Raw genomic sequence first — 16131 nt, 5'->3', positions numbered from 1 at the left:
AGTCCTGGCTTACAGTTGTGGATTTGACTCTCTACAGTTCCTTCCTCCTCTGTCAAATTTATGCCAGCTTAACTTGTCTGGGATACGACTTACTGGTAAGGATCATGGTTTTGTTTTGATTAGTCATTGAAGAGGTTTAAATTCTCAAAGAAATATCTCTAGATGTTGAACTGGAAAAGTTTCTCGTTTTCCCTCCTGTAGACATTTTTATTTCATGTACGTAACTGCCTTTAAATGCTGCCCAGACCATTTCTTACTCTTCAAGCTTTCAAGTATCCTTCATTGGCTTGGAAGTTAAGCCCTTACAGATAATTATAGAAAACCTCCAAAAATTCCATTTATAAGTTAAACATGTGTGACTGTGGTCTTTTTTAACTCCAGTATTTTAATATGAGTTGCAAATTTTATATTTATCACTTACTGTACACACAATATCAGTTCTAATTTTCTTCCTCTGTGTGCATTGTGTTGGTGTTTAGTTTTGAATGGTCTTTAGTATTCATTTTACTGATTTACATCATTCTAATTGATACTTAAAATCACTTCTATATTATTTGATAACTTTTTTTTTATAGGTAAACTGGAGCCTCTCTGCAGTCTTAAGAAGGGCCTGAAGTACTTGAAACTTGTTGGTTGCTCTATTACACACCCAGATTTGGAGCTGTTGGCAAAGTCACATCATACCAAGTCCCTGTTACAATTAGACCTGAGTGAGAACTCATTTAATCTTCCAGTGAATACAGCCTCACTCTGCATTCTTTGCAAGAAATTATCAAAGGTATGGTAGTACTTGGTCGTCTTTATTTTTCACCACGTTCAAGTTGTTGTATTATTATTTTGTTATGTTAGCATGCTCTATCAAAATGTCTGTAGTTATATTTATTGTCTTGAATCAAAAAGGCTAAAATTTCATGTTGCAGAATACAAATTTTTTTAGAATATTAATTTTTTTTTATAAAAATTCATTACTGTACCTATGATTATCATCTTTTGTGTCACAAAGGTATATGAAATACCCCGTATCGTATGACAGTCAAAGATTTAGGATCAGGGGACTCATCACCCTATATTTTTAACATTCATTCATCACACCATCTGTCTGGGTGTAGATTTCTGTAGACATTTGCTTCTATGCCTTACTGTGATGGTAACTGCACATTCTTTTTTATTTCAAAATTTATTTGTTTATTCCTTTTCAATAGTATTATTTCATTCTTAAGTAGAGTTCCAATCATAATGTAAACCTTTCTCGTTATCTTTATGAGTCTCCGCTCAGGTTCCTTTTGTCCTACTTGTTTTTAAGGTCAAATCTCCTTTATAGCAGTTCACCTCCTTCATGCCTTAATAATTGTGAGTCAGACTGGAGCTGTGTAATGGATTTGTTATGAAACAAAAGCATTAACAATATTAATTCAATCTACATAGTATTTACCTTTAATAGCCCTCCTTTTGCCACAGCTACTCAGATAATGAAAGAAGCGAAAGCCTGCTGCCAGAAGACTGAAGAAGCAAGATGTGCATACACTGATCTATAAGGAGTGAGAGTTTTTTTTTTTCAAGAGTGGATTACAGGATATATGTTGACACATTAGAATAGATTGTGTAAAAGTATTTGGTTTGTATTCAGAAAGCATGAACTGGTCAAACCAGCTTCATATTCCTAGCGTCATCCTAGGGAATGTGCAGTATAGGAAGCGCCCATATTTGAGGAGTCAGGAATCCTATTTTAAAGGCCTTAATGGTACCCTGGCTGAGAGCAGATTGCTTCATTTTTGTTATGATGTGATTTTGGTGAGAAATTTCTTTACAGGATGTGTTATTAAACCTGTAATGTGTATATTTTCCACTCCTCAGAATCTGTCAGATTTTGCCAAAAGAAATTCTCTCTCTCTCTCTCTCTCTCTCTCTCTCTCTCTCTCTCTCTCTCTCTCTCTCTCTCTCTCTCTCTCTCTCTCTCTCTCTCTCTCTCTCTCAGTTGGTAAAGAATTATTTTTATTGTGTGAAAGCAATTGTCAATTAGTGATTGCTAATTTCCTTATGGTTCATAGGTGGCTGTTGCTCTTTTACAGGTTGAGGTGTTGGAACTACAAAACTGCAAGTTAAACACAGTTGTTCAGGAAAACTTGAGGATTTTTGTCGATGTCATGAAAACTTTACCAGAACTGCAGATTTTAAGACTGACTGATAATGATTTTTCCTCAAGGATTATTGTAGAGGAGCTGCCGCAGTTAGCAAGCAGCTCAGCATTACAGTACCTCTGCCTCACTGTACCTTCTGATGCATACCTAAGTAAGTTTTTATTTATTTATACTGTTTTACTGTACATAGTACAAATTTCATCATCATCAAGGAAGCAGGTATAATTGATTTTGAAATTGAAGTATGTAGTAGTCTGCATAGGCTGCTCTGAAAATATTTGTCTTACACGTTGCAGTGTCTGTGGTAGACATTCTTATTGTGGAAGGGGAATTTTGAGCATGTCCTTCGTAACTAACCAGAATAACATCTCAAGACCCTGATGTGTCTGGTACCTTTTTTATTTTTATTTTTTTTTTTATGAAAACCATATAAAAATAGATTAATTCTAGGAGAATTATCATATAAAAATAGATTAACTCTAGTAGAATGACATTTTTCCTCCCATTTGCTAAACATAATGCTCCCAGCTAGGAGAGAATCAAGCATTGTGACATTGTTTTGCTTGCCCACACTCCCTCTCATCACAAAGGGAATGCACTTGTTTGTTCAATGAAGATTTTTATGATTTTGCAGAATTATATATTTTTTCTAAAAGTAACCCAGCATTAGTCAGATATGACACAAGGCCAAGCAGACAACAAAATTAGAACAAAATATTATCCCTGTTAACAGCCACACATCACTGCCACCGTTGCTACCATCTTTTAGTGCATCTACTATTACAAGTTCACAAGCATATTACCTACTCTCACAGATGGCAAGAGAGTGGTACTGTCTTTTCATGTTTGTTCATTGGTGATGAAGAACTATGAATGCATAAAAGGCACCATAATTATTAGTTTGTTTCTGCAAGGCAGTCATAGAAACCAGATAGATCACACAGCCAGTAACTGAGAGGGAAAAAACACAGGGATGTTAGGAGGCACAGAAGAGTAGATTTTGGCAATGCTCACCAGCTTATTAACCAACTAAAGTTAAATCAAATGCTCACAACAAAAAACTTGAGTATCTAGGTGTCATACAGTAAACCTTTATCAAGATGAACATTGAGAGCCATGTGCAGTTTGATATCAAACTAGGTACAGTATCCAATTTTGGAAACCATATTTGAGAAGGAGCAAACAATGAATGAAGACTGGTTTGACATTAAGGATGCATATTAGTCTTTCAAAACAAAGCAGTGAAATATGTAGTAACAAGACAGAAGCCAGGAATATTGAATGAGACCTGAGATACAATAAAGAATAATCAGAAGCAGAAGGTGTGTGTATTCCATTTTCAAGAAAATGAAGAATGTAAAGTAGAATGCGCTGAGTATTCAAGATGATACCAGTTTACAAGAGTTACTATTTTGAAATCTTATGCATGCTGTCATGTTTGTTGCCATCTTGTGGATTTGTTTTATACAGTAATCCAGTCTTGGCAGTTGTCACAGAACTGTGTCCATTCTCACTCAAGTTCTCTTAATTCATTGCACTGCACTTTTCTCAGAATTTTACCGTGAGTTGATTTTTCAATAGCAGTCTTCTAGTTTGTTGTTACCTTTGATTTCACGCTGATAAATCATAGTCATATGTTTGTATATGGAGGCAGATCCTCTTTTCTTAATTATTTTGTAAATTATTCTGAAATTCATATATTTCCTCAAACATCGTTTTTTTTTATAACTTGCAAAGAATTGCCTTGCATAATAGGAGCATTATTTTGACGTACTTATATCTCAAGCAATGACTTAGGTTTTATGGATCTGTAATATGAGATCATTACCTACATAAGTGTCATTAGAATAGTGCATCTCCCTTGAATTGGTGGGATAATACTGCTATTTCTTTTTGTCCAGGTGATGACTACAATGTAACTTCTAGAGTCATCAAGAAGATTCAGTCTGATTTCACAAAGTGTGTTGAAACTTTCTCAAGAAATTTCCATGTTGAGTGGAAAGAAAATGTTGAATATAGTCACTGGTATTATAGTGTTTGACTTATACAGGTTTACAATCCTTTATCCGAAATTCTGAAAACCTAAAAGCTCTAAAAACCAAAATTATTTGCTGCAAGGTATAACATCTTCATAAGGTTAATTGATAAAGTCTCACTTAGTGAGAATATTGATGTGTTTACTGTATATACTCTTGTATCATATGGCTTTCCAAAGCCTACTTTTCAACTTGTGTGTATGTATGTGTGTGTGTGTGAGAGAGAGAGAGAGAGAGAGAGAGAGAGAGAGAGAGAGAGAGAGAGAGAGAGAGAGAGAGAGAGAGAGAGAGAATACTATTTGGCCCAGTTCGGTTGTTACACTGGCAGATATCCATTTGCAAAAGTCAAATAATGCATTATGTATAATTGTCATATCATCATATTATAATTTATGAACATAGTGACCCTGCACCATTTGCATTCTGGTAATGTTTGCATTCATAAAGTAATCAGGTGATTGTGTTTTACTGGCTTCATCACTGTCATTAGTTGTTGAATTAAACGTAATTCAGAGATACATTTTTTCGTAAATTATTATCAATCAAAGCTGGGTTTAAAGAAGTGCAACTTTTATTGTATTTATAAATACAGTAAATTAAACAACATGAAGGTGTGATTTCTCCAGTTTCGGATGCTGTTTTTGCCTCTTCCGAAATGTTATGTAGCCTGCAATTTATTCTCATCTTGAGCCACAGCTACAACTTGGATTTATTTGTATACTTCCTCAATTAACACTATCTTCTCCATTTCACGAAGAGTGAATAATAAATGTGCGGTAACTAGCATCGGCAAACAGCTGTTTCTCAATTCAGTTATTTATTTCAATACTTGCTATTGTGTGTGCCAGTGTTTTGCATGCAATAGTAAATGATTGTTAATTATAAGGAATAGTTATGAATTCATAGACAAGCCTCGAGTTTGATAAGCCTGGTTGAATGTATGAGGATTGACATTTAACCTAATGGACTTTGGCTGCTAGGCTTCTTAATTAGTTAAAAGCTAACTTAGATATAATTTGCATTATCAGTGGTATTTACCAAAACTGAGATAGGCATAGAATGCCTAGCCTAGTATAATCTACCTAAAAAAGAAAATTGCACCTGAAGCATAGCCTTGTGTAATCTACCAAAAATGCATCTCGCACTATACATGATATATGTGACGAAATCATGTGTTGGGACCAAATGGTAAGGATCACATGATACACAACATCAGACGATACATGAATATGTACACAAATTATGGTTCTTTTTGATGATGTGTATTTTTTAGTGTCACAGAATGTTTTTGATGGAAATAAACTGCTTGTGTGGTTATGGAGCAAGCTTCAGTTCCAAAATCCAAAAACGAAACACAGCTGTCCCCAGGGGTTTTGGATAAGGGATTGTGAGTCTATACTTAATTTTAAGTTTGTGTTTTGTAATGAAAGTTTATGAAAATCGTGTAATTCCTTTTCCTTCATGAACCAAACAGTAATTTCATCTTGTAACTAGGGCTTGGATTTAGGGACTGTATGTAGGTGTACTTGGTTAAAAACAAACTTTGGTTTTTGGATACAAACTAGAGCTCGAGAATTTATCAAGATCTTGGTCTTTGGGTGGGAGAAAGATGCCTCCACCCCAAGTTGAGATGTGCCATATTTTTCACCCACTGTTCGTCCTCGATAAAACTTCCATATGTGGTAGATGATCCTTATGCATTTTCAGTTTTTTCCTCTGTTTTCCTGCAGTCGTTCTCTGTCTTACTACCTTCTCATATCCTGCTTCAGAGTCCAGTATGTTCCCAGAGTAATAGAAATGCTCTACTTATTAAAAGACTCCCATATGTCAACATAGTTCCCTGCGACAATAACCTTCCCATTTGCTCATATAATATACTTTGGCCATTGAGTATCTCTTATTTCATGTGTGATTTGTAATACTGTACTTAACAGACCAAGAGTTGTGTGTGGGAGATGAAAACAATATGATAATCAAAAACAATTTCAAAACACTTATCTTATCATGTCACTTTTAAAAGTTTACACAATGAAATGGGGTAACCTTTTCTTTACTTATTGTAAAAGACAATTTATTATAAAAAATGTCCATTTCAAATCATTTATTTGAAAATAAAAGAAACAACAACAGACAGTTTAAAATTTTTTCGTTGTTGTAAGAGGAATCCAGTGGAAATAAAAGAAAATGTTACAACCCTAACACTGTATACTATGTATATGTATACAGTCATACCTCGGTTAAAGATCTCCACTAACACACTGTTCTTTTTAAGGACGAATTATCTAAAGATAAAATCATCTCTGTTAGCGGACTTTGGCTCTGTCTAAAGTTTGGACAAAGACAGCCAGCTAAAACATGCATAGGGTCAGAACTGTCTTATGTGTGCAGTTCCCAGCAGAAACAAAGGGAAGGGTTTTGTCTACAGGTGGGTCTCACTCATTGCACATCTCTGTTAGACTGTCTCCTGTCTTTGTTTGATTTGTGACCATTCAAATGCAAGTACATATATGTAACCAAGGACCCAACAGAGGCTGGAGATGCTAGTAAAGCTGAGCCTGTTGTGAAAGATACTGTGTCTCTAGACAAGTTCATGGGTTTGGAGGTCACTGATGATGATGTGGAGGAGCACGGAACAGAACTCTTCTTACTTCAGAAAAACTGCAGGACCTTCAGAGGGAGTAGCAACAAAGAACAGCTAAGAAATTGTCTTCAGAGGAGGAGGAGGAGGGAGGGAAGGAAGAATGTCCCTTGTTCATAAATAAAAGAGGTGTGGGCAAAAGGGGGAAAGTGGGAAGCTTTGGGGAAAAATAGCATCATGACAGAGCTGTATCAAACCATTTTATAAACTTGCTGAGTAGCAGTGCTATCTCTCACTTTAGGAACATTATTAAACAGAGGCACAACCAAACATCATTGGACAAGTGTTAAGTGAGAAGAAACACACGGAATCTCAAGAAGGGAGCAGAGGAAAAAGGTAGAAAATACAGAACTCCAGAATCACAGTTGCCTGCCATTTTTATGGAAGGGGACACCTTCCAAGCAATAACATATTGCTTTCTCTTAACTTTTCTCTCCACCTAATGCATATACCAGCAACTATCCCAGTTACAGGCAAAGTACTGATGACATTGCATGTATTTCATCCAATACGTACTATATGTATATTGTGTTTATGTATTATGTGTGTATGCACAATTACAAAATGCTTTAGGCAAGAGATACAGAAGAGGCGAGAGGACAAGGTTGCTTAAGTTGAAATGCATAAAGAAGTTATTAATCAGTCCTCCTTAATGTTGATTGAAAAATGGTGAGGGGAATGGGTGGAGTGTTTTTTTCCAGGAACATTATTGTGGCCGTATGAAATATGGAACAAGGACTGAAAAAGAAGACAAATGTAGGTGAAAAGGTGGATGTGAATGTATCGAGAAGGTACATTCTTGTGGAGAGAGTGGAAGATAATGGTAATGGGTTGGAGATACATTTTAAGCGGAGAGGACAAGTACCAAGACAGTTCTGATGGACACACTAAAAATGGTGGTATGAGAATAAAAGGCCCTTATGACGAGAAGAAAACGAGGTTGCATAACAAAGAAGGCTTGAACGAAGGGAAGGGTCCAACCCAATGCCAGTGAGCACTATGTAAGTATTTAAAGCTCCTAATATTGTACTAGAAGTTTTATGTACAGAAGGATCATTCCCGAATTAGCCTGTTGTGGAAATTATGTATGTATATATGTATGTATATATATATATATATATATATACAGTGTATATATATATATATATATATATATATATATATATATATATATATATATATAATATACAGTGTATATATATATATATATATATATATATAATATATATATATACATATATATATATATACACACACACACACACACACACATATATATATATATATATATATATATATATATATATATATATATATATATATATTATAATATGTGCGCATGTGTGTTTGTGGTCTGGTGAGCGTGTACATATATTCATAAAGCATATAATCTGACACCAGTATTGGCATGAACACAGTATATCCTGTAAATAAGGGTAGAATTGTTGTTGAGTTGAATAATTCAGACTAACTATGTATGTTTGTATGTATATATATTTATGAATAACTTGATCACGAAGCATATAAAACGTGATGCTATGTATAAATAAAGGTGATGCCACGGAGGAAAATTGAAAGGCAAGAAAGCCAAGAACTTTCGGTCTAACAAGACCCTTTACTCAGGCACAACTGATCATACAGAGCAAAAACATAGTACAAGAGTAGGCTTAACATCCAAACTGATATTACAAGATTAGCATAAGGTCCAATTCACTCTACAGAAACGAAAAAACGACCGAGGGCAAGATTAGAGATTTAAGGCAGCCACACCTTGGAGGAACACACTCATGGTCAACAGATGATTCAGCCAGAAAACAATACATTTTGAAAAGCAAGGAGGCATATACGACTTAGTAACATCCCGAAAAAAATAGATTAAGGATTTAGGCACTTACCTTAGGCACCGTACGTGCCTTGTCAAGGCAAATTTTAATCGAAAAACAATACATTTTGTATTAGTTAACATGAAATTTACAAAAATGTTCCAAAAATGAGTGAAAAGACGAAAATAGGATATAAATATAGCGAGTATGAGAGAGAGAGAGAACTATATACATGTGGGACTAATTGATTAGTAGTTCATTTATTTTAAGGTCCTTCATAAACATTTTACAAATATATGGGTTCAAATGGTACAATCCCAGACTAAGATTTAGGTGTTTTTATTAGTGATTTGTATAATTGCTGATTCAGGTAAATTTCTTGAAACATAATCATTAGACCTAGCAATTACAGAGGTATCTCCCCAATTTATACAATGAGATTTTTCGCTCAGATGGATAAATAGTGCATTTGAAGTCTGGGCTGTTCTAACTGAATACATATGCTGCTTAATATGTACACATAAATTTTTACTTGACTGACCGACGTAAAAGACGGGGAATCCTTACAAGAAATTTTTTAAATGATGTTATTTGTTTCGGGACTATTCTTAATCAGCATATCTGTAATGGTATTGTTATAAGAGAACACAACATTAACATTAAACGATTTAAATATTGATTTTATGGTTTTAAATCCACATAAGTAAGGAAAGTTAAGTACGTTTTTAGGGGTTTCTTTTTCATTACTAGCAACACTATAAAACTTTTTGTGAGCTTTTTGATAACATAAATTAATTAAATGAGGTGGGTAGCAGAGATCATATTATTAATTTATTTTATCAAAAACTCACTAAAAGTTTTATAGTGTTGCTAGTAATGAAAAAGAAACCCCTAAAAATGTACTTGGGTTGCCTTACTTTCGTGGATTTGAAACCATAAAATCAATATTTAAATAGTTTAATGTTAATGTCGTGTTCTCTTATAACAATACCATTAAAGATATGGTAATTAAGAATAGTCCCGTAACAAATAACATCATTTACAAAATTCCTTGTAAGGATTGCCCGTCTTTTTACGTCGGTCAGTCAAGTAGAAATTTATGTGTACGCATTAAGCAGCATATGTATTCAGTTAGAACAGCCCAGACTTCAAATGCACTGTTTATCCATCTGAGCGAAAAATCTCATTGTATTAATTGGGGCGATACCTCTGTAATTGCTAGATCTAATGATTATGTTTCAAGAAATTTATTGGAATCAGCAATTATACAAATCACTCATAAAAACAACCTAAATCTTAGTCTGGGATTGTACCATTTGGAACCATATATTTGTAAAATATTTATGAAGGACCATAAAATAAATGAACTACTAATTAATTAGTCCCACATGTACTATATAGTTATTATCTCTCTCTCTCTCTCTCTCTCTCTCTCTCTCTCATGTTCACTATATTGTATATAATTTTCGTCTTTTCACTCATTTTGGAATATTTTTGTAAATTTCATGTTAACTAATACAAAATGTATTGTTTTTCGATTAAAATTTGCCTTGACAAGGCACGTACGGTGCCTAAATCCTAAATCTATTTTTTCGGGATGTTACTAAGTCGTATATGCCTCCTTGTTCTTCAAAATGTATTGTTTTCTGGCTGAATCATCTGTTGACCATGTGTGTGCTCCTCCAGGGTGTGGCTGCCTTAAATCTCTAATCTTGCCCTAGGGCGTTTTTTCGTTTCTGTAGAGTGAATTGGACCTTATGCTAATCTTGTAATGTCAGTTTGGATGTTAAGCCTACATGTACTATATTTTTGCTCTGTATGATCAGTTGTGCCTAAGTAAAGGGTCGTGTTAGACCAAAAGTTCCTGGCTTTCTCGCCTTTCAATTGTCCTGTGTGGCATCACCTTTATATATATATCTATATATATATATATATATATATATACCAATATACTATACATATATATATATATGTGTGTGTGTGTGTGTGTGTGTGTGTGTGTGTGTATTCATAAAGCATATAATCTGACACCAGTATTGGTATGAACAGTATATCCTGTTAATAAGGGTAGAATTGTTGTTGGGTTGAATAATTCAGACTAACTATGTATGTATATGAGTGTTGTGTGTGTCAGAGGTGACAAATAGCGCCTCAGCGGCGTGGTTGGTATGGTATTAGCGTCGCACCTCGGTGGTCACTGGTTCGATTCTCGGCCATTCCATTGAGGAGTGAGAGATGTGTATTTCTGGTGATAGAAGTTCACTCTCGACGTAGTTTAGAAAGTCACGTAAAAAGCCGTTGGTCCCGTTGCTGAATAACCACTGGTTCCATGCAACGTAAAAACACCAAACAAACAAACAAAAACAAAGGTGACAAATGAAGTTAACCCGTAGACGCTGTAACAGGAAGGAAGCTGGCAAAGAATAGGCTCGGCCACGCTCACTAGTGCAAAGCTCCAGTTTGTCATCGGCTGTTTTTGGGATCAGAAGGACGTTGCTGCTGCATGCAGCATCTCTGGTGAGTTTCCGTTAACGTGGGTGTCTGTAAATATCATCATTTGAAGCATTAGACTACTGCCGAGTTGGTCTAGAATTCAAACTAAATAATATATATATATTTTTTATTGGGGTAAATCTGTTCACTTTGAGGAACTCTGTGTTTGAAAAATATCGCATCTTGTGAGCAGGAAGTGATTTGCAAAATCGGTAGAATTTTCGTCATTTCCGTATGAGAGCTGAGCGACAACTTTTGGAGTCTTGCCATAGATGGCAATAGAAAGATAATGGCGATGTGATTCATAATTTCTTTGTGTCAAACCGACGTACATACATACACATGAGAATACTTCACATAGTGTTTCAGTGCCTGGAAATATCCCTGAGCAATTCATAGTTTTTCGTGATACTCATCTTTTTGTATAAAATGTTACGTGCAAAACCTAAATACGAATATGGAGCATATTTAGTTGTAATGAACAAGACTTGTGAGCAGTTGAAGCCAGTTCATGCGAACAGATTTTAAAATTTGGTCCCAATCGGTGTTTTATATACTATATATATAGATATATATATCTATATATATATATTATTATTACAATGGTTGTGGATCGCCTTGTCGTCAGGTTATCGTAATGTTCTCCCTTCTTGCCGTTTTATCTTTTTATGGAAAGAATCTCCATGTTTTACTATTAACTGAAAGAGTATTAACAATTTCCAATTGAGGAAAAATTGCATCGTTGTAAGAAGATGGATTCTGTTGACTGCCAAAGTGATACTAAACAAGAGTAGTGCGATAACCGATAATCATGCAGTAATAGTCTCATAACGCTATCTACTCTGAACACCGCAGCACAAGTTCTGAAACTATAAATGAGCACAGTTTCAAAACTTGAATTATTTCCGCATTGTTTTATAAACTATTAACAACTTCTGCGCTTTGATGCAATCTTCAGCTGGGCCTTATATTGAGAGGGTTAGTGAACTTGGCCGGGAACCTTTACCCAATCTATTTCAGGTGACAATTCGTTGCCAAGAATTAGGGTTAGCGTCTATTGCTGGGTTTGTGCTTCACACATCCTGTATTATATCTCGCCGTGAGGGCGTGGGACTTTTATGTCAATTCTCACGGTTTAATGCTTCGTGAAGTGTGGTCACAAGTGAGGTATGCAACGTAAAAACACCATACAAACAAGGAAGTGAGGTATGAGAACACAAGTTTAAAAGAAAAAAAAAGAAGAAGACAAATAATTACATGGCATCGGTTACTCTCTCCGGTTCTCCCTCCCCGACACGTAAAGTTGGTGACAATTAATTAACGATTGCAGACTTTCTACTAAATATTTGCTATAATATTCTACTGCCGTGTCGTCTATGCCTTTGTGCGAGGCTAATCAATGCAAACAATCTCTTAAAAAGTAAAGTAATCTTCATCTGTCGATGTTTGTCCCGCTGCAAACATAAATATGCTTACTCGGCTATAGTGTTGGCGAATGTGCCAACTTGCATCCGCCCACAAAGAATGTTTTGGTTTGGCCATTTGAGAGAATGTGCCAAGATGCAGAGCATCACAACGGACACAGAAGCGGGAAAGGGTGTGTGGTCTTGGATGTTATCATGCTGCCACATTTTTAGTTTCAATCCTCTGGATATTTCGAAAACACGATGAGAAACATTACGTTCAGGTGGTATTCGGCAAACATCGGCAGTATTATAAACGAAGTTAAATGATAGATGCATTGAATAAAACGCAGTGGAAGGAAGATATAGATAATTACCATTCGGTATAAGTGTTAAAGATGATGTAGATAAGAAGAGTTATCTGAAATTGGTTTATGGCATCGATACTACAAAGATAAAGCTACTGTAAAGGAGAATCTCTCAAAACCAGGGATCACTAAAATTGTTTATTTGGTACTGTATAGAACCAAGATCCCATGGATTGTCTTATAATGGTATGTCTATCGTCCCCCAAAGAGAAAGTTGCCATCTGAGAGAGGCATCAAATAATGTATATACGTATACTGCCTATCAGTCCACCCAGCTGTAAAGGGCGCCAGTGTCTGCTGGGATTACGAAAAAGGTTTTGGGTTTGCAACCCATTCCCAAAGACAAGGACATGGAAGGCTGTGGCCTGTATGCAATTTTTTTAGGTTATAGGCACAGCAGGGGGTGTTTGTGAGCATAGAAAGGTAGAATGAGGAACAGTTAAGAAAAAGTTGCCCAAGAAGTAACTGGAGAGAGGGTTTATGGATATCAGTAGAGGCAAATAGAGAGGTGGTGTCAAAATGAAATGTTGTTCTTGGAATAAAGAGCTTTTGAAAACCGCTTCAAGCCAAACTCTCCTGACCGACTCAGACTTGCCAAAGCTGCTTAAAGATTCTTGAAGACTTTCACTAATTAGGCTGGCCAAGGACTAATTGGATGAATATATGTATACACCACTCAAAACATTTTTTTGCTCGTTCTAAAAACGTTAATAGTCTTAGGAGTAAAACTTCGTCCTTCTCTTTGCATACTTCATTTTGCTTTAACTTTTGTGCATTTTATTCTATAACAAAACAGTCAGTTCAGAGCTCAAGTCGACGAGTTAAAATACAAGAAAAATACTGAGCGTTGTTTTGTTAAAACATAATCATAGTTATTAAACTCTCAGACTTCATTATTATTATTATTATTATTATTATTATTATTATTATTATTATTATTATTATTATTATTTTATTATTATTATTATTATTATTATTATTATTATTATTATTATTATTATCATTTCAGATCATCAGAATGAAATTCGTTTCGCTGCTGTTAACAGCAGTACTTGGAATTTCTACAGCTGCAGCAGAACTCTTCGAACTTTCCTACACGTACAATAAGGACGCTCCGACATCGAGCAAACTCAGTCCTTTTGTTCACAAGCAGATAAAGAAAGGTTACGACAAGCTAGGATTCTGGTAAGGACCTCTCTCTCTCTCTCTCTCTCTCTCTCTCTCTCTTCTCTCTCTCTCTCTCTCTCTCTCTCTCGGGTTTGGCTTTACATTTCCATAGCTGGATAGATACAAATTGCGTCCCAAGATAGACGTAGTTAAGGTGCACTGTAGGATTGCTGAAGGTTCTTTGCAGTTCACCATAGCTGCAACCCCTTCCGTTCCTTTGACCGCACCTCTTTTCATATTCTCTTCCTTCCATCTTACTTTCCACCCTCTCCTAATCATTGACTCGTAGTACAACAGCTTTGAGGTTTTCCTCCTGTTACACCTTTCAACCCTTTGACTTTTAGTTAACGTTCCAGCGCCGAATGACCTCATAGGTCCCGGTGTTTGGTCGTTTTCCTAAATTCTACATGCAGTTCAATTCCTTGGAAAGGAACTGCAATTTCTTGATTCCCAAATGCTACTCCTTCGTTTTATGTAGCGACATGTAACCACATCTGGTAAATACCATACTGATAAGGCTGTTATTGTACTAGGCTGAGAAAGATGGCATTGTCCTAACCCACACTGTATTCAGGTTACAATGACAATTGTTATTGCTATTTTGTTATTTGCTGACGTAATTTTTATTGTTATTTTGTTATTTGCTGACGTTTAGTTAGGGACTGGAAGAAGAAGGGAAAAAAAGGGGGAAATCTGTAGTACATTGTACCGTTTTCGTACGATGGTACTTAACTACTATTTGTCGTACTCGCCTGTGTCGTCGTAAAAAAAAATAAATTGGTAGAAATATAATTCTGGACTTGCTTTACTCCACATATGGCATCACAAAAAAAATATGGCATAAAATTCCCTCCAAAAACGTGTATATTGTGTAAATTGTTTTGGTGCATTGCATGTTTTTGGCAATATAGGCCTATGAATATTCATATATCTTTTATGGTGCCCCTCTGTTAACTAATACAACCTGGATTCATTGTTTCTGTTATCATCATCTTATATTTTGCCACAACACTCCTGCCCAGAAATTGAATAGGCAAGGTTTTCTTGGTTAGAGTTTAGGTTTTCAGGTTGTAAACTTATCCCAGCTCAAACAAACGTAGCAAGAATAAAAACTGATTTAATTTCAAGATATTTTCTGCTGTTGTATTCTTATTGGTTGTATGAAACTTACTTCTGAAGATTCTGCCTTGTAATGTTGAGTCACATTTTTTATCACTTAATTTATTTGGAATGTTTTTAAAGTAGTGTCTCTTTATTACGAGTAATAATATTTTTCCTTATGCCAGAATTTTTGTTCCTTTGAAAACACTAGTATCAGTTTCTTCAGGCTTCAGAGTTAATTCCTTGGAATAGCTTTCTCAAGTAAACCTTAAATTTTTTAAAACGAAATCTTACATAAGTAAAGTCAAGCTCCAAGGAATGTAGTTGCTATGAAATTGTCCTTTTCACAATGTTGATGAGACTATCGAAGAATGACAGTCACATTTAAAACCCAGTATATAATATTATAAAATAAAATCATCGTAAAGAAGATGAGACTGGTCATTATATGCCAATTAACAATGATGTTGGACCCAGAGGGGGAAAACTGCTTTAACTTTTAAAGAGATCTTCGATCGAATTTTCCAGGGTAGAATTGAATGACTTCTGCACTTCCGAACACTCTGGGACGCATATCGATGCTCCCGTTCATTTTGCCGAGCATTCCTGGGCTTTGGAAGCTATTCCTATTAGACGTTTATGGAGAGTACCAGGTAGGTGGGTCATATTTCATAGATTATTGATGGTTTATATATATATATATATATATATATATATATATATATATATATATATATATATATATATATATAATATATTTATATATCTTCCAGTGAAAACACTTCCGTTTCATATCTTGTAGTGATACTGAAAAGTACCAAAGGAAGTAATATACTCGTATATATATATATATATATATATATGATATATATATATATATGTGTGTGTGTGTGTGTGTGTGTGTGTGTGTGTGTGTGTGTGTGTGTGTGTGTGTGTATCATGATCACTTGTCCCAATAGTACTG

General features: G+C 35.2%; 2 protein-coding genes across 2 annotated transcripts in view; both read left to right on the top strand.

Annotated features, from left to right (window-relative positions):
• Window positions 1-4: 4 nt before the first annotated feature.
• On the top strand, window positions 5-5614 carry LOC135195277 (uncharacterized; the record flags this gene model as incomplete). The annotated part of the gene is given in 4 exon segments (XM_064221540.1): window positions 5-95; window positions 576-778; window positions 2070-2289; window positions 4040-5614. Coding segments are annotated over 4 exon segments (654 nt in total), but the record flags the coding sequence as incomplete, so codon positions are not given.
• Window positions 5615-10998: 5384 nt separating this feature from the next.
• Window positions 10999-16131, top strand: part of LOC135195268 (isatin hydrolase-like) — a 9494-nt gene continuing 4361 nt past the window's right edge. Inside the window, exons 1-3 of the mRNA XM_064221528.1 lie at window positions 10999-11152; window positions 13909-14084; window positions 15696-15820. Of these exons, the coding sequence (XP_064077598.1) occupies window positions 13918-14084; window positions 15696-15820 (292 nt within the window). The 5' untranslated portion in view covers window positions 10999-11152; window positions 13909-13917. The remainder of the gene's footprint in view (window positions 11153-13908; window positions 14085-15695; window positions 15821-16131) is intronic.

The sequence above is a fragment of the Macrobrachium nipponense genome, chromosome 20 (assembly GCF_015104395.2).
Source record: "Macrobrachium nipponense isolate FS-2020 chromosome 20, ASM1510439v2, whole genome shotgun sequence".
Taxonomy (NCBI): Eukaryota; Metazoa; Arthropoda; class Malacostraca; order Decapoda; family Palaemonidae; genus Macrobrachium; species Macrobrachium nipponense.
Note: the sequence above shows the minus strand (reverse complement) of the source record. Positions and strands in the feature narration are given on the sequence as shown.